The sequence below is a fragment of the Penicillium brevicompactum genome (assembly GCF_028827555.1).
Source record: "Penicillium brevicompactum strain IBT 35665 chromosome Unknown utg000002l_segment0_segment0, whole genome shotgun sequence".
NCBI classification, from domain to species: domain Eukaryota; kingdom Fungi; phylum Ascomycota; class Eurotiomycetes; order Eurotiales; family Aspergillaceae; genus Penicillium; species Penicillium brevicompactum.
Genome location: NW_026623205.1, coordinates 1,721,680 through 1,742,883, shown reverse-complemented (window position 1 = coordinate 1,742,883; position 21,204 = coordinate 1,721,680). Strand labels below are relative to the sequence as shown.

The following is a 21,204-nucleotide window of genomic DNA, read 5'->3' as shown; positions in this document are numbered from 1 at the left end:
ACAGTGATACCCCAAGAAAATGATTATCACATCATTGAAATTGCGATTAAATCCCTCAACGTGGTGGCATTCTGCATCTGCCCGTTCTACCCACGATCACCGTCTCTTTCATGAGCGTTGAAGTGCTTCAACCGATGCCGCAATAATGGGTTGGAGACTGTGGCAGACAGTGACATTCGATTGTACCGGCTGTTGGCCATAAGATCTCCCATTGATCCCACAACGATCCTCTGCCTATTTCTAGTTTCGCACTACTTGAACGGTACTTTTCTTTGTTGCTCGCAACCAACTGATGTTGCCTCCCCTAAAACTTCTGCTACCTGTCGGTGCAGACACTATGAACATACTCCCAAATCCAGGGTACAAGTTGTTTTCCTTGACGGAGAATCGAAAGTGTAGACTTTGTTGGAAATCTCAGAATATAAACCCGAGTCCAGTTTCCAGGACAATGAAGTGAGTTATTTCAGCTACCATGGCTCACGAGCTAGGTTCTCGTGATCACCACCCCCTCGCCAGATTGCAACGCTGCTATCACACCGATGAGACCCTAGATACAAATAGCAACCAACGGACCAATCAAACACCTCGCGTGACTTTAGACAGACGCAGGTACGATTCAGCGATGCAGATCCCAGGGACGACCCACGGGATAGTAGATCACGGAGGTTCTATTTGTGGCCCACAGAAGAAACCGGAAGGATCTGCAAGGGTCCAGACACGATCCACAACCTAGTCTTGACGGGCCGTCAGAATACAGATGGAACAGGTCTTTGTTGCTTGGGAAGTAGGTTGGTGCAGATGAGGTATTTAGAATATCGCAAACTTTTCTCAACGAGGTCCGATCCGCGGTTTAGTTGCCCTCGCAAGAGAGACGGGTCCTTCGTACAGGGAGAAGCTCCTGCTATCTTTATCTAGTCTATAGAACGTTACAGAAGCTATGTCTTTTGTCTTGTATAAACCTTCCTCGTACAAACTATATTCTCTTTGAGCCTGACCCATCTTCTCCATCTGCCAAATTCGATCGCTAATTTGATATCTCTAGCAGAAGGCTTGTAGAAAATATGCTAACTACGGACAAGCCACATGAGCCTACGTAAAATTTCTCCGGTTTTCGCACTAGAACAGAGACATCGATTGGCTTCCGAACGAGAGTCGACGTGGTGGGCCGGCCGTCCTGCAGCCCCCAAACCTTATTTCAAGCATCTTAATCATGACGCTGAATATGGATGATCTTTCTAATAAAGTATCGGTGTCTTGCAATATCATATACATGATCCGACCGAGAAGTTGGTGATCCTGCCCTAGATCTCTTTTAGAGCTTCAGGGCTTAATTACAAGCAACCTAAAAGCGAGTGGAGCAGAGGCTTGTAGATAAGCTTTCCTCGAGGATGATTAATGACAACCGCACCGAGCGACCTTTCCCATGGTTCATCGAAATTTTATTTCAGGACTCTGCGATTGATCGACGATCCCAGCCAACTTCCACGGTCTGTGGGATAACTTTAGTCAATCCATGACCTTGTGACCCCCTCGCTATTGTTTTGATTCCAAGGATGCTTGGATATATTGCGAACTATCTGAATTCATAAAAATAAATCCTCCGTCCCTAGCAACACCTAACAACCTTCGTTCATTGAATTGAGATAGTGAGGATCGTTGCTCGGAGATCACGATGTAGCGCGCATGCCATCAAACCACTGGTAGCATGAACGTTCTGCTCAGCGGTATCTCGGCTTTCTCGCCACACAGACAAGATGCACATAGTCCCAAATCTGCGATAACGATCGTATTTCTTTACGTCGCGAATGGCTAATTAGTGGCCTCGCGCCGCCTGATATGAACGATCAGTTTGTAACCAATAGTGGATAAAGGTCGATTCATACCTGGTCTCGAGCCCTTCTTCTCGGTTGACTCAATGGTATCGGTATGGCTAGGGTCGGCGGTTAGGATTGTGTGAAACCATTTTGCAGTGTTACTTTGGTCAGGCCCTTTCTTTGGAAGCGCTTCCAATGAAGCTCTTCCGCCCACCGATCGACGAGCGGCTCCTGCCTGGCTTCTATTCTCTGATTGCTTAGGCAGTTTGGCACCAGTACCACGTTGCTTGCGCAGAATATGGTATTTTTTCCCTCGTAGAGACTCAACGCTTCGGCGCACCTGATGTTGTTCATAATATGCGTCGGAGCGGGCTTTCCACGGCAACGCCCGGTGTGCATCGAGCCAGGAAAGAATGTTTTCCTCCTCCCATTCCGACCAGACAATTTCGCTGCGAGGGGACATAGTGCTCGCATGAACTAGCAGTAGTCAGAGAGACCTTTTGAGGCAATGGCACGGTTTGAATTTCATGCGGATGGGAAAGGTGAGCTTAAACCCCCTTCAGGCCCCAGTGAAAAGCTAAGATAGTACCGTTAGTTGGTTCATCAGAAACTTTCAAAAGCGCAACAAGATGACCCATGGACCCTTTTGGCGTGTCAATTCAGCGAGTCTGAGCTGTTACCTATCGACGCCGTACTTCAGACTCTCTCGGAGCCCCAGCGTTCGAACATATCCCTATCTACAGTAGCGAGCAAACTTCAATTTTGTGCTTCTAAATACTGCTCTTGGAGGTAGCTACTGTGCGTTGAAATGAAAACAGCAGCGAATTCTCAGACCGAGCCCCACTGGGTATTGAATAATGTAACATTAAACAGACTTTGGCGGCAAATACGCAAAGTTTCACCACCTAAAATAAAATGGCTTTTATGACTCATTGGCCACAATGTATTCCAAAATAAGCGACAAGTGTGGGATGTGCAGATGGCAGACAATGCGCCTTGCAAAACCCGATTGCAACCTCCGATCTGATGATCCAGCTCTCTTTAAAAAGCCTGAACGACTCCTTTGACATTTGGCCATATTTGGAGACGTTTGTAATTCCAGCGTGACTCAGGTGCAATCATGGCTGGGATTCGAAAACTTCCGTACACTGATCACAGACAAAGCTTTCGGAGCCGATTACAGCGCGCTCTATCCCTGCCACCCTCCGAGTCTGAGGTTATCCGGAGTCCGTCAAGGTCTGCGGCGGGTGATACTACAGAGGACGAGGCCTCTGTTCAAGAAAATGACAACTTTGGCAACGAACGCATCTGTATCTCGGCAGATTATGACCAGGAATCTCCTTTACCACACAGGTGTAGGAGCCCGAGATCCGAGAACGAACTGGAATTACCCCGACAGGATGATATTTCGAGAGACTGCAGTATGATCGCCTTCCAATGTGTGGCTGAGTGAGTGCTACAATTATCTGAAATGATCTTTCGCGATACGTTTGCTTACAACACTAAGTCTAGATCTCCGAACGAAGTTAGTCGTGCGACCGAACGGAAAAGAACAAAGGCTGACTTTTTCCAGGTCCATGCAAAAATCACTGGATAACCAGAACGGCTGGGTTGCAACTATTCGCAGTGATCTGGAGGACATCCGCAGTCGTTTGGCGGCTGTGGAGACAACTATGGAGATGGTGGCCAAAGAGGGGGAGACCGATACTACAGAGGGTAATGCAACTAAGCGAACGCTTCGGTCACAGCAGTGATCTGGATCAAGATTTGATGAGGTGGAAGTTTAGATTCTGAAGCCTGGTGTCGGCCCTTGACGGTTGAAGTGCCATCATGCAATTGTAATTTCAGACCAATCCTATCTCACCGGAGCAGACTCTGACTTGAAGCTGTATATAACCGTAAGGCTGCGGAACATTAGACAAGACGTCGCTATAAATTCGGTATGACGAGATTAATTCTCTGGCCTCGTTGCTGATAGCCTGATAGCCGTATAATGATACGATAAGACGTGCTATCAAGGTTTTCGGGGGTTTAAGCACTTGACGATCATTTTAGCCACTTCCTGGCCCACTTGGATCCTCAAGTCCCAGCGGTGGATCAATTGAGATGCATTGATTGGCCGTCGTACACGTGGTAGAGTATTCCAAATCTTATGACCCGCGGAGAGCCCGCTCAATTGAGTTTCGATAACTGTGGGTGGAATTGAGATGGACCATATCTAAAGCTAGCATCGTAGCCTGCCATTTGGGACTCGATTACCTGTGAAGTGACCAGAAAGTCCTCGGACAGACGATGCACGCAAAAGAACTGAATTTTTTCTTCATGACTCTCGCAGGGCCAAAAACTCGACAGAGATGGGATTGCGTTACCTATTAAATGATCGGTGGAGACCATGGTTGTGATCAGTCACATTCGATTGCTGTCCGGACGATCAAGACCCACCGAGCTGGGGACCCTGCGCTAACCATATTCAGCGGCCACGGAATATTCTCCGAGGCTGCCCTTTGAGGGAACGAAAGTCTGATTAAAAAACTAATCGAGGCATATCTATCTTTCACTATTTCATGAGACCGTGGTGGTAGTGGTGAAGATTATGTTATGAGCTATCTATATGCGTAGTGGTCATATAAAATCGACTATGCGGTTCACCACAACAAGCAGAACGGCCCCAAGCCCCAAGCCCTTCATTCTTCACACAAGCGATGCATAGTGCTTGGTTGAGTCTGGCGCTTGCTGGGTAGCAAGAGGATAATCACTCGATGCGGAGAACCCGGGAAGGGCATGGTTCGCTTTGTCGAGGATGAGGTCGACGAGTTGGTGGCAAAGGTTGGCAGAGATGGTGAGACTCGAGCTTAGATTGCTTCTCCAATGCTAACGATAACGACGCCGATGATGTAGGACGACTGCGAAAAAAAGGTTGGTAAGGAGAAAAGGGGATTTTCCCATGGATCTTCGGCTCCTCGGCCAACAGGGGCCATGGAGGGTTCTTGCCATTCGTAGACAATGGGTCGACAGTGGAGCCAGCCGATGGTAGCGCTCAAACCATGGATGGTTGCGATAGACGGTTTTGCGCCGATAGCGGCACGTGCCACGTTTTGGCTTAGTGTCTGCTGACCAATCATTGTGTATTTGTAGCCAAAAATAGGCGAGGCAGTATTGAGATCGGACGCTGGAGCTCGCCGAGTAGTATCTCGCTATCCCTGGCTATTCCAAAACTTGTCGCTAGGAAATATTACGAATCACCGTACAGTCCAACGGATAGGGCTGTTGCGAATACGAATATTCGCAGGAATCTGTTGAGATATGTGATTGTCTGATTGATTCTCATTGACTCAAGGAGTAATCTTTTACAGGGGCGGGATGCTCCATATACATCTCTGTTCCTAATCCTTGCCATAAGGTTCAGCCACCATCATACTCAACAATTCGCAAGTTTAAAAATCGCGAATAATATTCGCAATTACGAATATTCGTAACAGCCCTACCAACGGCAAACTATTTCTTTAGTTTCCTTTTCCATATTGAACTAATTCTTAGTGAAGTAAGACAGGTTTGTTTCGTCATTACGCACCAAATGGACCCTGCGCCAAAGCCTACCTACCGAGACAAACTGTTCAAATCAACGACTGAAATTTAGTAAATCGCGAAATGTTTAGGCTCTAGCGAGATGATTGATACTGTCTCTCTTGAAGATGGGGTTCTCGCGCTACATGGCGCGTTGCTGATTTCGTGACGCGAAGATGTTTCGCTACTCACTCCATTTCATTTGGTCTGCCTCGAGGTCTGCCAGATTTTCGTCAATTTAATCACACTCAATCTGAACGTGTCAGATCCCAAAATATCTCAGTCAATGGGTTCAATTCATGTCAATTGACTCCAGTGCTTTTGACTGTTCCATGCGCTCAGCACTTTTGTCAATTTCATATGCTGGTTGGTAAAGACAGTCAACTTCGAAGGATTGCCTGGTCACTCAATTAGTGTACCAAGCAAACTCGGTGAAGACACCAAGGAGCGATGCTTGAGCTGCGTCGCTCGCGCGGTCCGCGATCTTTATAAACACAAAGCCCATCTCGAAACTCTTGGTCAATCTGAATCTGCCTTACTACAACGCTATATTACGGTTTACTGCCTGATGATGTTCTTTGATTGGCTATGCGCAATTGGCGTCCTTAAATACGGTAGAAATATCTCTAATTGCATTCGGCATGGAAGCAATCGGACTTCATCAAGACTCGACGATATTGTTGGTATAAAGATTGGAAAGGATGCTTTGGGACACTTCGCTAGCCTTGGTGAGCCATTGTTGGAAGCGGTTTCTCCGAGGCAGGGTTTGAGGGTTGATCCGATATTGCAAGACCTTTCTGATAGATATGGGGATTTGGAAAGATATTTCTGGACCGCTATGAACACCTTGGACGTGGCAAAGTACTAGTGTCACGCGAAATAATCGCAGGAGGACACCGGCTAGAGTTCAGAGTGATGACTATTATGGCATTGAAACTCTGGGGTCATTGAAACTCTGGGGTCATTGAAACTCTGGGGTCATTGAAACTCTGGTGTCATTGAAACTCTGGGGTCATTGAAACTCTGGGGTCTCTGAACAAATAGACGTAATAAACGAGATTTCTCTTGCGAAGTACGAACTCGAGAAGCTTTCAGCGAATACGGGCTAAGAGCCTAGTAGCTCTTGGGTCGATCTATAATCGCCTTGTCTGGTGGCCTGCGAGAGCACTCGAAACGGGGATGGCCTAAGGCCTGAGGTGGTCATTACTAAGCTCACTTGCGCGTCGTCAGTCAAATCTCAGTTGCGATAGAGAGGTGAACACATTCAGCTTGAAGAACAAGGTGGAAATGATGTGATCAAATGGCATCTGAGGTATGGATCGTCTATATCCCAGGCACAAACCGACGAAAACTCTGAACTAAGCCAGAACTACTTGGTTTCGATCCTAAACCCGGTTTAGTAACATTCCACGTACTTCGGCTAAGCTAAACTACCAGTTCAAAGGGCAGCTCGACTTCGAGAAATTGATAATGTCCTTATGTATGAACATATTGATGTATCTAAGTTCAACTAGCTCTATGGATATTGCAAGACAATCGATTACTTGCGCATCTATATTCCTGGAAGTTTCGCATAGAGAAGGATACAATGTTCGAGGTTCTGTAGAATCAGAAAAATCCAGGAGAGAAAGGAACTATACATCAGATCAACGGGGGAACCCACGTCACGAGATCTTGACGGGTACTGAATCCGCTGCAACTTTTCTCTAGATAAGCAGAAGTCGAGTAAACGCAGCAATTTTTCAGTATTATATTGGTAAAGGAGTGGTGTGTTGCATATGTAAGTCGTGGTAGGTTTCACACAATGATTGACAGATTATTGAAACCAAACATGAAGTCAAAGAAAATCAAAACACATGAGACAAGAGAGATCAAAAAGGGTTGCTAGGCATTTCAGCCGGGCCTAAAATTGACAATCTGCCTTCAAGTATGCTCTGCCTAGGGGCACTCAGGAACATTTACCTCTGAAATACAAATTAGTTTCACTTCCTCACAAAATCCAAGTATTCAGAAGATAGAAATGACTCACGGCAATGGTAAGGCTTGTTATCCTCTTGAACCCACCATCCCTTGGAGTTCATGTACCAATCCCTTGGCAATTTATCAGTTCAGGTGCTTCGATCAATTTTTCCAGATACTTACTGGTAGTTGCAAACAGGCTGGAACTTGTCGCCGACTTTAGACTCTCCAACTGTTCCACTCGACACACAGGGATACTTGTGGTACCAATACGTCTTCTGCACGACGCAAGGGTCACGGTCGTGGTCACCATTATTTCCCCAGCGGTGGCCACCACCATTGCCATTACCTCTCTCCTCAAGGGAGTCATCGGCTGCCTCCGCAGTTGGGACTGCCACTGCGACTTGCACAGCAAATGGAAGCATAGCTGTCAGGATGTAGATTGGGGACTTCATTGTTGAAGCGAGTTGTTGGTTGTTCCTTGAGGAAGCTTTGAGATTTGATATTTGGTGTAGATGTAATCGTTGCTGATTGACTTGTTTCTCAACGAGACACTCACGGAATTTATATAATGGCTTCCCGATTGCCATTACGTCTTTTAAAACCAGCAATTGAGCTTAAGAGACGTAATTGACTGAGCCCAGATTGAAAAGAGGCTCTAGAAGCTATCCTGTCATATTCAAAAAGGCGGACTTCCTTCGGGTCCAGATCTTTGGGTCAAGAATCCTAAAATCATGATTGCAGAGAGGAGGAGCTATTCCGATCGGATAAACTGGTCCGGGTATGAACCATGGCATTAGCTTCCCCAAGTCCAAAGAAGTTTAAAGTTTGGTAGAACGGGTACCAGTAACTAGACAAACATCTAAATCCGTAGAGCTCGATTAACAGATTTGGACTGCAGTATATAAAGCAAGAACGATGTGCTTGCTATTTTGACTTCAATTCCGATACGAACTAAATATGGATCTTGATTCTTATGAATGAGATGGGTAAAGCCAATCGGGCTAGGAGTGTTGCTTCCACTGGATTTGGTTAATCTATAATTAATCGGAGCGACTTCTTTCGTGTTCGCGGGCTCCGGAAGCGTCAGTCGACTCTGTCATAGAAAATGTAGATGGAGTGGTAGATGCCAAGACCAACCCGTGACTTAGCGTCCGCTCCGGAGTCCGAAAGGCCTCCGCATTACGTCAATCATTTAGCGGCGGCCAGATGAATTGTTTTCCGATAATATTATGTTTTTCCAGCGGATTCCTACTTAGTATATTCTCGAGCGTTCATATAGGGTAACTGGATGGTAGCGTCACACCTGTAGCAAATAATAAACTCTTAAATGAAGGTATATATATGCATATTGCTATTTGTTGTGATGTGAGGCTGATGCAGATCGGGAACCAAGCCGCACCATCGGAATTAATCCCAAGCTGTCTATACAAAGGTCCAAATCGATTTCTAATCAACTTGGAGTTTGTGGTGTATATGTAACCTCATGTTTCGCCGAGCCAAAGTGTACTGCATTTATTTTTGGATTCAATAGTGTACTTTGGCTCGACGGAGACAGTAGTCTACTGTTCACACTGTCTTGGTCTGTACCGTGTATTAGCTCGCCGATCATCCACAAAGTGGCGATTCTAAATCTATGATGAGCGAGAGCGAAAGCGAAATGCTCAAGATCGAGGCTCATTGTGGATCGATCCGTAACTTCGATATCATAGGGACAACCAAATCTTTTGCTACGAGAGAAATTGTTAGTCCAAATCTGAGCTATCTAATTTGAAAAATGAAAAGATATCCCCCTAGTCGACATTGGAGTGGCAAGGAGGAATGCACATGGTTGTGCTGGGGCAACTAAACGTTGAATGCCTGAATAGTCAGGCACGATAAATGGCAGTCACTGCTTTTTCATAAAACGCTTTACATTATCTTCGGCATTTCCATGTTAAAAACATCTTCCTTATAGCATACGAAAGCACACATCGGCGCATTATTCGACAAGTTCGCCATTCACTGCATAATCATAAGGTACCTACCAACACCAAATGGAAGAGCCTGAGAAACCTTTCTGATGTTTTATCAGTGACATGAACGCTTACCAAGATGAAATATACTGCAAATGCGCGAGCAAGCTCGAAAAAATTCTTTCCAAGCAAGACTACGATCTTCGCATTGTAGTTGGCCATTCCAATATGCCCCAGAGTCTGACGCCAGCTGTTATCCTACAACATGGTGATGATGAGGATGATAACCAATGGAAAGGCTTGGAGGCCTCTAACCCAGGCTGTGAAGCTGAGACGGATCTTATCTCCTGTCCAGGATACCCAGAAGAATTATTTCCGTTATTATATGAGATTTCCGTTACTGAAAGGGAGCTCCCACCGGACGAAGCCGATAAAAGCCATCAAACCCAACCATTTGTCATTGAAAAATCACATATTGTCATTCACTCTGCCTTGCCTGTTCGGCCTAAGCTGTCCAGCTCGTTTGTTGAATGCCTACCTCATATTTAGGATATCAGTATTGAGTCGCTTTCTATGTTTTCATGTAATATTGAGGCCTCACATACATCCAAGAATCGGGTTGATTTCCATCCAATAAATCTGATGCTTTTGATAACAAGATTTGAGGTTCTTTTGTTCCGGTATATTACATGTTGCTCATCTTCCTACGATATCATTTTGTAGAATGGGACTGAAGTCGACATGTTGTGCTCCTAGTTAGGCAGTTTAATTTCGTCGCCTATGGCCCCTTTGTGGTGGCGTGGTTTCATTTAGACCCCCGGTTTCAAACCTAACTGGATAGTCCAACGGGACTGTCCAACTGTGATTGGCTATAAGTGCGTTCCAGCCATGGCTCCGATGCCAGCGTATTTGCCTGTCTTTATTTCGCTGTTTCGGCCGATGGAATCGCCTGGAAGAGTGGTTGTTTCTCTGTTGGAATAATGTCCTTTTTTGGTATTTAAGTGGTATTTTGACCTTTCATCTTATTCTCGGAGGTACGTGGGATCTTTATGTAGTTTCAAATTGCTAGGTAGTTACCAGGCAGGCTGAGCGCTGACCATTATGTAGTCAAAGGATAATTGAATTCTTATGTTAAAACCAACTAGTGTTTTATTGTGCCATAATTATATACAATACAAATCACTGCCGGGAGTGTTTCCCTATCACTATAGATGATGGTGATTCCAAAGGATATTCCATTTGCTTTATGATACCATTACCATGGTAGAGGAGCTGCATCGCTACCTGCCCGAAGAGGAATTGACAGATGAATGACGTGACTTCAGGCCGCAAACGGATAAGCGATTTCGATTTGCGGGAGAGCAAACAAGAAACCCTTTTTGTGCTTGAGGGAAGATTTCATTCTCTAGGGTCTTTTTTGGAATTGAAACAAATAGCTTTCACATCCAAGAACAAACTTTGGAGAGAACGAAAACGCCAACGACAAATTTGAATATGAATTTATCGCAATTAGTATGTTCAGGGCGGATCAGTAGTAATAAACGGAGGGGAAATTCAATGCGTTCTTTTGAAGAGTGGAATGTTTGCCGATGAAGGCTTCGAGTCGTCGTCCGCTTGGCACGGTGCACGGAATTCCACGATCCATGGTTAGCCACGTCGATTGACGAGTACTCAGACGGTCACCCTGCTACAATCTGGTTGTATATTTTAGATGGTATGGGTGTAATATATCCCGCTAAACATGTTCTGGATCAACTATGACATTTATAACGGATACGAGGCCTAGCCAGAGCCAGGGGATTTCATTCCTGCGTTATTTATTGAAGACATCTCCCCCACCCAACCCGGCCTTATCATCATTCTCTGTTGATACCGTCCATTTTCTTTGCTTACCGCTACCATCATGCTCTTCAGATCTGCCGTCTTTGTGTTGGCAACGGTTGGTGCGGCCTTTGCTCAGCGGCCAGCTAATGAGTCTATCTGCAACTACTACACGACGGTATTACTGGAAACCAACAATGCAACAAATCAATACACACTCATGACCCTGCTTGTCAATACCGCCGTCATTGGTAACTACACCCAGCCGAATGTGGGTGTCAGTGTCCCTGGGATCCTTAATCCGAAGGGAATGTACAACGGAATTAAGGTCAACCTGATGCCATACTTCGACGGTAGTCTCGCTTCTACTAATGACGGAGGCAAGATGGGCGTCGCGAAGAACTTCCTGGATGGAGGTGCTGCTGCTCCTCTTATGAATAACATGCCTGCCAATGACATGTCATCAAACCAATAGTAAGTCTTTTTGTTATAAGTCCCCGGACCGTCTAGGTCAAATAGCTGAACGATTAAACAGCAAGTTAATCACTCATCTTTACGAGTTCTTTGGTAGCCTGCTTGGCTGCTCCAGTGTTGGTATGAGCGGATTTCCCGCCTATGCTGGAGACGCCAGCATGTATAAGGTTCACAAGTAAGTCGCGCTTGTGGAAATCGCCCAGCTCCGCGCGTACTGACATTTTGTGCAGGTTCATGGTTCTCGACCCTTACGAGGTGGGCTACTTCATTGAGCAGATCGGCCTGTCCGCCGCTTCTTTTGGTGTCGGGAAGTCGGATATTAATGCAGTCGCCGCAGCCCTTGAAAAACTGTTTGACTACCGCTGCGCACCTAAGACTACTGTCATCAAGGCACAGGGACCCCAGTACCAGAGCATTTGCACCAACGAGAAATGCCCGCTGGCCATGGACTCGACTTGCGCAGCTCAGCCCGCCATGGCTCAACCACTTGCTGTCAACTAAGATCCTCAACGAGGGCCGCAAGCCGTCTGGATCTGTCTATGTTTCTGCACCGTCGGATCCCAGGCCTGTTTTCAGCGCTACTGTCCAGTCCTCTCCTAGGCCTGCCGTTCTGCTCTTAGCACACATTACTTATTCAGTATCTTTTCCAGAGTCTGTGACGTTCTCAAAATCCGAGTGGGAATTGAAGTCAAAAACTTGGATGCGTACCAGTGTCATGGTGAAGGAAATTAAATCTCATGTCTGAATGACGTCTTAGCTTTGTCTTGGGTTGGCACGCTGTTTTCGTTTTTGGTACTGTGACATATCCCTTTTGTAGGGCCTGGATTTTGCTTTCTTTATGCTTTAAAAGCATTATTATAGGTAGAAATCCATTCATGAAATCCAAAGTCTGCGTTTAAACTTCCACTGGCAACGAAATTACATAAAGCCCCCCTTCGTCTGGATTTGCAATGAAAACTATATTATCTCACTTTGTATGCCATCTACCCAGAGCTTGACTGGTACCGATGAACTACCGGAGCTGAAAGAGACAAGAGGCTTAAAAATTTCAACATAGCACGTCGAATAATGAGAGCGTATGCCAGCAAAAAACCAGCACCATAGATAGCCCAGGCAAGGTAAACCGACCATCAGTTAGAGAGTTGCTTGGGCAAAACTCGCATGTACCCAACTCAAAAGCTTACAGATAGTTTCTGTTTTTGAATGTTTGATACGAACGTGATCCAGTGACAACGAGAATATTATAATTAAATGGTCATTAAATTTTGCTCTGTCGTCCATGGTTGCCATAGCGATCCAAGGTACTGTTCGTCAAAAAGATGAACAAATAGATCTTAGCACACTTATCGCTCTCGCTCTATCTAATGAATGGTTGATCTCCAAACTCTAAATCCCGATCTACCAAACATTGCCATTCCAAGGATTCTAGGAGCTGGGCCGTTAGCTCAAATTCCATGTTTCGTGTCATCCGCAAGTATGAATAACTTATCCTATTCTAACTTTAATTGAAAAGAATGGTCGGATTGAAAGCCCAACTAACTTTATTCTCTATGATACCTATAAACAAAGGTGATGATATGAAACCAAAATATCAAATGACCGAGAAACATTGTTCTAGAGAGGTTTACTCATATCCGCAGAGGTATAACGCGGGATTTCTACAAATTGTCCGATTAGGCCATTATTGCAGGTTTTCTGAGGTACGATCTCAGGGCGGTCACGCAAGGAGTCACTAACCAAGCTTCCCAAGCTTTGGGAATGGAGACTGGGAAGCCCAGCTGTTGTAATTCTGAAATAGAGTTCCGAAAGCAGTAAAGAAATGCGAATGATCAGTTTATTCATATTCGCAAGATTTTACTCATAGCTAACTTATGGGGCTGTGAGGGCTGGTTTCAAGCAGGACCAAGACCCAGACGCCCCGGAGATCCGGGAAGTGATCTCCGCCGGATATAGTAATCTTCTATCTCTATCTGAAGGGTAGAGCCACGGTACACTTCTTCACGCAATATCGCCAGAAAGGAAGGATGCCAAACCATAGGGCGCAACTCGCACGCTCTCTCGCTCTCGCTCTCTCGTTCACTTCAACAGCAAACTTCATTATCTGAACGACCTAACATTTCAGTTCTTGAAGCTGGAATGGTTACTCAAATCCAAACCAGGTTTCATGTTTTTTTCTCATCCGCAATAGAAATGCCTTCTCCTATTCCGGCCTAATAAGACTTGTTGTATTTTACTTGTCATTTTTTACTTAGACTGAAACCGATTTGGCCCCTCTTATATGACCAATAGCATCATGTAATAAATGATGGGAACTCATCCAAATCTCGATTTCCATCTCCGAGCCGATCCTTGGTAACTCCGAACAGATCTCCTGTTCATAACATTGGCTTGTCATATGAGATAAACTGATATACACTTTTTAATATCAAGAGTGATGACGTGAAAATAAAGTATGAATGCACAGAGAATCTGGAAGTTAAGGCCATGAATTTCGTGTTTCCGCGGAAAGTGTAGTTTTCAATGAGCATCAACTGACATAAAAAGGTTGTTCTAGAGTAGTTTGGTATGCCATAGCAAGACCTTGGTGGCTGAATTTAGCAGTGAATATACATTTGGTCTCTGCGACCGAGATTACCCAGATTTTTCTCATCATTTGGTCAAAACTTTCATGTCGTGCCTGTGATTCTCTATAACTGTACGTTTCTAGTAAGAGATCCTACATTTACAATGAAGGTCAGCAGTTGTGCATTACTTGGAGCTGCTTTTGGCACTGTCCAAGGCGCGCCAATTATTAAGAAACGTGCAATTAATGACGGTATGTCTTCTATTTAAAATGAACCTCTTGTTACTTCAAAAGAGGATTTTCTGTGCTGACCCGTGGTAATAAATAGCTACAATTCTTAACTATGCATTGACGCTTGAGCATCTCGAAGCGACTTTCTATCAGCAGGGCCTACAAAACTATTCTCACGAGGCCTTTTTGAATGCTGGGTTTCCGGACCCCTTCTACGCAAACTTACAAGAGGTTGCTTCGGACGAGCAGAATCATGTGAAGTTCCTAACAAGCGCGCTAAGTGGTATGCGAAAACAAAATATATGATGCATCTGACCAACTAATGATGGTTTGTTTGTAGCTGCGGGTTCCCCAGCTGTTGCACAGTGCAGCTACTCATTCCCAGCGACCGATCCAAAGAGTTTCATTTCACTTGCCAATGTCTTAGAGGGTATTTAAGTACCATTTCTACGTCTATTTCTATTCCAATAGAACTTTTTACTAGCTGCTGACACTTTCTTCTTAGGGGTTGGAGTTAGTGCCTACCTTGGGGCGGCTGCTTCCATTGCCAATAAGACATACCTCACCGCGGCAGGGAGTATCCTCACTTCAGAGGCCCGCCACAATGCCTACCTTCGCGCAGCACTAGGCCAGATCCCTTTTGCGCAGCCTTTCGATAATCCTCTTGATTTCAATGAGGTTTACACCGTTGCCTCGCCTTTCATTACTTCGTGCCCTTCGAGCAACCCGCAGCTTCCAGTGAAGGCCTTCCCATCTCTGACAATGGTACCCAGTGGGAATGTCATGAACGGATCCACAGCGACTTTGGTAGCTGGTACCGGCTTCAACACCACAAGTAGTTCAAACTTGTCAGCTGCATTTATCACGGTCATCGGGCCTGTCTACGCGCCTCTCAAGTCCGTGGGTAACGGTCATTTCGTCGTGACTATTCCTGGAGGTGTCGCGGGTCAGAGTTACATTGTCTTGACGACTAGTATGAGCGGCGTGAGTGACGACAATATCGTGGCTGGTCCAGCCATCGTTGAAGTTATGTGAGAAATGTTTACCCGTTGAAATCATTGCTTTACTACACACAGGTGTGTTTCGTCGAAAAGTCTTGTTAAGTTGCTATATCATTTTGTCAGAGCATGAAGCAGTAAATTACCGCTAACTGGTGATTGGTCACATGGGGATATCGACCTGCTTTATGTTTTGTATGTAATTTGGCGTCATTTTTCAGCTCTGGTGCGTAACCACCGAGTATCGGCGTATTAAACGCATAGACCCTGAGGGTATTTCAACATGCCCTCGATCGCATATTCTATTCTTCAATCAATCAATCTTTTCATCCTGAATTGGTTCCGCTTGATCTCATTCGCCCCGAATGCATACTAGCCTATACACTTTTAGTGTGTTCCGATACATTTTTTGTAATCGCTGAATTGATGGAATTTATCTTTTTCTCGTTTCTCCGCAGTCGCAAAATAAGGAGAAAACTTTTACCGTAGACCTCAATAATGCCGCCCAACACCACGTTAACCATTAAGCAAATTCACCTTCTGATAGCTGATTCGCATCCTCGGGCTCAGCTCCTCAATGTTGGAGATACCCTGGAGCGAGAAATAGTGTGCCTGAAAACTTTACCATGGATCCTGGGGCAGAGATGATCCCAGGAATGTTTTCTCTACGGCGAATTTTAAATTCATGGGTGGGGGGTTTTTTTTTTGAAATTACTGTATTCCAGCCCGTAACTCGTATTGCAGGAGCCGCAAGATGTCCCACAAACAGACTTAAATCTGCACCTTAAAAGGCTTCTTGTGATATGAACTTATTTCTAGGCCACTGGGTCTTTCTTGTATCGCGATTCTTAAGACTTATAACTCATATCCTACAGCGATTAACAGACGGTCATTACTTTCTGTGCGTTGGATCCCCGAGACATGCGATAAATCATGCTCCGCTGCTGATATAACACGGTTGAACCGCGATCGGGCTCCAACTAGCTACCTCAAGCCAGAACTGGTAAAGACATCTCTCTACAATCGTCGCTCAGGACTGGGTGATATCCGCACGGGGGTGCTCTAATCTACGGGCGGTCTGAGCAGGCATGCGCCTAAACATCCAAATGCAGACGTGACTTGAGCAACGATTAGGTGTAGAAAATTCACTCTAGGCTAGACGTGTCCTACAACCCGATGGCTTTTATGGTATTGTTAGAGACATCAAACCCACCTTCACGGCGAGTTGCTCGAACAGTAAGATGCCTGATATCGTCCTGGACGCAATTAGTTTGAGGAAACATCATCGATGCTCAATGAACAGTGAGCCCCGGGGCGTAAAGACTTTGGCGATTTGCTGGCAATACCTGCTTGCGTCGCCAATTGCGATATGTTAGAAGATGGCCTCAATGGACTGGGGATACGCGATGGCTTAACTGAACTGCAGCTGCAGATGCAGCGATATTCAAAGTAGATGGATATGTACATAGTGCTTGGGCTTAGACAGAAAAAAGTAGGCTTAGGATTCAAGTCTACCGACCTTCGGACCAGCAAGGAGACAAACACTCCGATATCATGCAGCTCCATGTATGTCCGAATGGTTCGTTCCCGCTCGCTCGTATATTTCGACAAGCTCAGCATCGCGGAGAGGGGAAAGGGATCAGGGAACTATATCAGACGGTGGTTCTTGGGTCATGGGCCCTCTCTTTGGTTCAGCTGTCCTCGGTCTTGTCCACTCGATTCGAAGCTGAGACAATTATTTGTAGTTTATTTGGATAGAGATTACGGGACTTTCGACTCACCTTCTCCTTGCAAGCCGAATCGACTAACAACCTCGCCGTTTACAAAGTACGGCTATGCAAGACGAGATATCGGCTCCGCCCGGTTTCCTCGGGTTTCCAGGCTTTAAAAGACGCTATACACCATTCGAGGACAACGATGGTCATCCATTTGATGCCAGGGATCCAAGACGCAAGTAGGCTATCCTCTGTGGGTGTTCAATTCCCAGAGACGGAAAGTGTTATACGCTCCTTGAAGTTTGGGTCTTGCATCAGGTAGGCATATCAACACATGATCTGATGCACCAAATCGAGTGGGAGAAAGGGTCGAGGTAGCGACTCATCGATGCCACCGCTAGTCATGCGGGAGCTATAGACAGCATGCGATCGCATTGGTATAGGGGAGCTCGAGCAGACAAGGCATTTGCTGGCTTCGCATTCGAATGATGGGAATATGAGGGAGGCTCCTGTTGTGGGATCCGAGTCTGCAAGGACTGATCCAGTTGGAGGATGTGTTATAGCTTACCTGTTTATAAAGTCCGCAGAGTGTACGCTTGAGATGGGACGATCAGTTAGCTTCGTGGTCATATGAACTTGCCAAATAGATCACTTACAATTTTCTTTTCGGCATTGCAGCACCGTTCATGCCATGTTGTATCCTATTCGTCGCAACCTCTGGCTGTTCAAAGAAGCCGCGTTGGGTGCAGCGGGCACTTTCGGAGGCACCAAAGGCGCGTGGCGAGCACACCTGCGACAAGGCTTGCGACAAGAAATTATGTAGTCGTGATGGGTCAAGACCTCACGATTGGAACGGCTAGATGTTCATACACTCCGCCGTTCAGTGGGTCGAAGGCGGAAGACGCAATGGAGCACGCGTCGTAGTGTTACCCGCCCACAAGATGGGGGAAATTCTCTTGAGCCCAACATGTATATTGCTGGTGCCCTAGCATTTTTGTATCTCTTCTAGGGGCCGTGTCAAGTCCATCAATACACCGTGTGCGTATTGGTGCGCCCTAACTCAATGGCCATTTTGACTATCACATTGAATTTAAATGCACACTGCCTGATAACGCTGCGACTATCTATATAAAACGACACATTTTCACCTTGCTGGTCTATCTATCTAGCTTCATGAGCATGGAGTAGCTTTTTCAAGTCCCTTACTATTCACTGTCAGAATTGACTTTCTAGCACCTTGGCACAACGTACTCCAGGCCCAAGCGCTGTCGTTACATCCTTCTCCCTTCTTTTTGTAATCTGCCGGGTTGTATTGGCTAACGAGAGTGTCAGCCGACCTCTTTTCAGAATAGCTCGTTTTATTTCGGGGTCTCAATGGTAGTTTTATGCTGCTAAGCTTTCTTAAGATTAGTCTTGTAAAGCGGTAGTCTTGGCGTGCCATAATTATGTCCGGTAATGCCGCTCCCAACGTCAACTCTTCCACTTGTCAGGCTCTTGGCACTCGGCTTACATGCATCCACAATTATGTGCGGGGAAACCTGTTAGCAATGGAGCATACTGTATCATACAATGTATTTTATATGCGTTATTTGAGCACAAACACGGGTCCATGGTAAAAACACCCATTTTTGATTACAAATGCAGATTTTTCATCATTTTCAATGGTCCATATACACCACGCTCCAACAATGTGTGAACTCATCAATGGCACGAGGTCCAAAAGCGACCTCGCAGATGGGCATCTTAACGGAAGACTTCACTATCTGATGAACTGTCTGTCTACAGTAAGGGAAGAAGAAAAGACCAAAGAATGATAATTCAACGGTCTATATATAGGAAGACTGTGACATATTGTTGAATAGCTAACTTCGTGAAAAAGTACTCAAATTAAGCATTGCCATGACAAGGATCACTTGATGCATGCCTGAAACAAGCGGTGCGTCAATCACTATCATAGCCCGTAACCGCTCAAGAACCACTTAGTTGATCATGTCGTACATGTTTCCGTTGGTGGCGTTGGTGTCGTTACGGCCGAGAGAACCCAGACCGAAGTTCTGGATAGCACCACGGAGGAGACCGTAGGTGGTGATGTAGCTCTCGTCAGTGGTGCTAGGAGTAACACCAGCGCCGAACAGCATGGTCACAATGTGGTTGTCGTTGTTGGGGCTGTAGTCGTCATCGGTCTGCCAGGTAGCCTCGTCGAAGGTGGTAACAACGAGAGTGCCCTGGGCCTCGAGCTCAGGCAGGTGAAGGTCGAGCCACGAGTTGAACCAGATGGCACCGGTGGTGGGCTGGTCAATGTAGACACTGTTGGGCTCGGGGTCGTGGGCGTTGTGGAGCATATCGGGGATGTAGTACGAGTACTCAGGCAAGGTGTGGGCCATAACGTGTTCAGTGAAGGTGTTGTTAGCATCGTAGAGCTTGGCGCAGCGCTCGTAGTTGGTGGTGTAAGTGCTGAAGAGCAGAGCAGGAACATCCAGACGGCGGTAAGTGGGCGACCTCCAGTTGGGGTTGGTGTTGTCATAGGGACCGTTGGTAATGTAGTTGTTGCAGTCCTTAGGGCCACGGTGGGTCTCAATAGGGTTGTACCACTCGTTATAAGTGGCATAGGACACCCCCTTGACGTCAAGCAGATCGTAAATGGTTGTGGCGTTGACGTTGTAGAAGTCCTCATTGGCTAGGCCGAAGAAGTCACCAGCAACCATCGCAGCGTAGTTTGGCAAGGAAGGGTGGGTGATAGCATGGAAGTTCGTCAGAGACTTACCCTTAGTGGCTAGCATCTGCCAGTAAGAGGAGGCCATGGTCCAGCTGTAGACCTCGTTCTCGAAGATAACATGAAGGATCTTCTTGACTTTTCCCTCGCCGAGCTTACCCTTTCCGCTGCCACCGCAGAAGTCACGGGAGTGGTTACGGGAACTAGTGTGGTCACCGAAGAGCTTGGTCTTGTTGATGGCCTTAGGAGTACCCTCGTTGACAAGGAAGTAAGGGTGGGTCGTGATGGCACCCTTAGGGAAGTAGCTGTAGCCGGGCTCCATGTTAGGACCGGTGAGGTTGCTGCCAGCGACTGTATTATTGTTGACAGCCCAGGAGTAGTAACCTCCATACTGCTCAGGCTCGAAGGGGACCTTGTAGGTGAAGGTGAAGTTCTTCAGCGAAGGGTCGTTCATCTTCAGCACGTTACCACCCTGGAAAGGAACCTTGTCATCAGGCAGAGTGAGCTGACTGCGGCAGAAGCAGCCCTTGTCTTATTTTAGCACCACTTCCAGGTGCGAGTTCTGCCATAAACCGGCACCCACTGCCGATACAAATGTATCACAGAGCCAATAACAATCCCTGAGGATTTTGGGAAATTTCCGGGCAAGTGGGATGTTGCAACTAGTCGTGGAATCTTTTCAAGCGGCTCTGCCATTCTCACACGTGGGCCTCATCACTGGCTTACCACTTCCCATTGCAATTTCTAGGCAGCTACATTGTCAATGAAATGAAATTCTTGGCACTTCACTCATGATTCATGAAAGTTCTGATCCAGCTTGCTTTGGGACATTCGGCGTCATTTAGCTTAATCTTATACAAGTATTCCGAACTGACTTCTTATTCTACTTTCTCTTTCTCTTTAAATCTTCAATAGCACTACGTCACAATGGAAGAGCAGGGATGATGGCCTTGGACGAAAATGCTTCCAACGGAATTCCTGGAAACCTTTGACTCCCCCTTGCAATATTTCAGAAGTGTCCAACAAGTTCGCTTATCCCGCCACAGGAGCAGGAGAGAGCTCGGAACCAAGGTTTGAAGATTGGAAAGATTCGAAGCCTACTAGAAGCGCAGTCAACGGCCATGGTTATCAGGGGCACAGCAGTTCATAGGTTTAACACCCCCTCTGGCCGTGGGTGTTAAAACTTATGAACAGTCACTGTATCTGCCACCGAGGATCAATTTAGAAATACATAAGGTAGAATGAACTAGGTATGCCGCCCTTTTCATCCTGGTCAGGCTTTTGGAATAATAGAAATTGAAGGGCACCTCAAACCTTGACCTACAGGACAATGGCCTTCCTTTTCCATCCCATTTATCTGATAAGACATATGATATCAAGATGACCAGAGTGGGTAC

General features: G+C 46.1%; 6 protein-coding genes across 6 annotated transcripts; 3 read left to right on the top strand and 3 right to left on the bottom strand.

The window, feature by feature from the left end:
• Window positions 1–4,666: 4,666 nt before the first annotated feature.
• Window positions 4,667–4,936, bottom strand: N7506_003329 (uncharacterized protein; the record flags this gene model as incomplete). Its single annotated transcript, XM_056952624.1, has 1 exon — window positions 4,667–4,936. The coding sequence occupies one exon, from the start codon at window positions 4,934–4,936 to the stop codon at window positions 4,667–4,669; it is 270 nt and encodes an 89-aa protein (XP_056814316.1).
• Window positions 4,937–7,316: 2,380 nt separating this feature from the next.
• On the bottom strand, window positions 7,317–7,792 carry N7506_003328 (uncharacterized protein; the record flags this gene model as incomplete). Its single annotated transcript, XM_056952623.1, has 3 exons — window positions 7,317–7,342; window positions 7,408–7,469; window positions 7,521–7,792. 3 exons carry the CDS (start codon window positions 7,790–7,792, stop codon window positions 7,317–7,319), a joined length of 360 nt encoding a protein of 119 aa, XP_056814315.1.
• Window positions 7,793–9,520: 1,728 nt separating this feature from the next.
• Window positions 9,521–9,841, top strand: N7506_003327 (uncharacterized protein; the record flags this gene model as incomplete). Its single annotated transcript, XM_056952622.1, has 1 exon — window positions 9,521–9,841. One exon carries the CDS (start codon window positions 9,521–9,523, stop codon window positions 9,839–9,841), a length of 321 nt encoding a protein of 106 aa, XP_056814314.1.
• A 1,354-nt stretch (window positions 9,842–11,195) lies between these two features.
• N7506_003326 (uncharacterized protein) lies at window positions 11,196–12,088 on the top strand (the record flags this gene model as incomplete). The annotated part of the gene is made up of 3 exons (XM_056952621.1): window positions 11,196–11,587; window positions 11,649–11,762; window positions 11,818–12,088. The coding sequence occupies 3 exons, from the start codon at window positions 11,196–11,198 to the stop codon at window positions 12,086–12,088; spliced, it is 777 nt and encodes a 258-aa protein (XP_056814313.1).
• A 2,226-nt stretch (window positions 12,089–14,314) lies between these two features.
• On the top strand, window positions 14,315–15,416 carry N7506_003325 (ferritin-like domain-containing protein; the record flags this gene model as incomplete). The annotated part of the gene is made up of 4 exons (XM_056952620.1): window positions 14,315–14,402; window positions 14,479–14,664; window positions 14,722–14,811; window positions 14,887–15,416. 4 exons carry the CDS (start codon window positions 14,315–14,317, stop codon window positions 15,414–15,416), a joined length of 894 nt encoding a protein of 297 aa, XP_056814312.1.
• A 3,657-nt stretch (window positions 15,417–19,073) lies between these two features.
• On the bottom strand, window positions 19,074–20,261 carry N7506_003324 (uncharacterized protein; the record flags this gene model as incomplete). Its single annotated transcript, XM_056952619.1, has 1 exon — window positions 19,074–20,261. One exon carries the CDS (start codon window positions 20,259–20,261, stop codon window positions 19,074–19,076), a length of 1,188 nt encoding a protein of 395 aa, XP_056814311.1.
• Window positions 20,262–21,204: the final 943 nt, after the last annotated feature.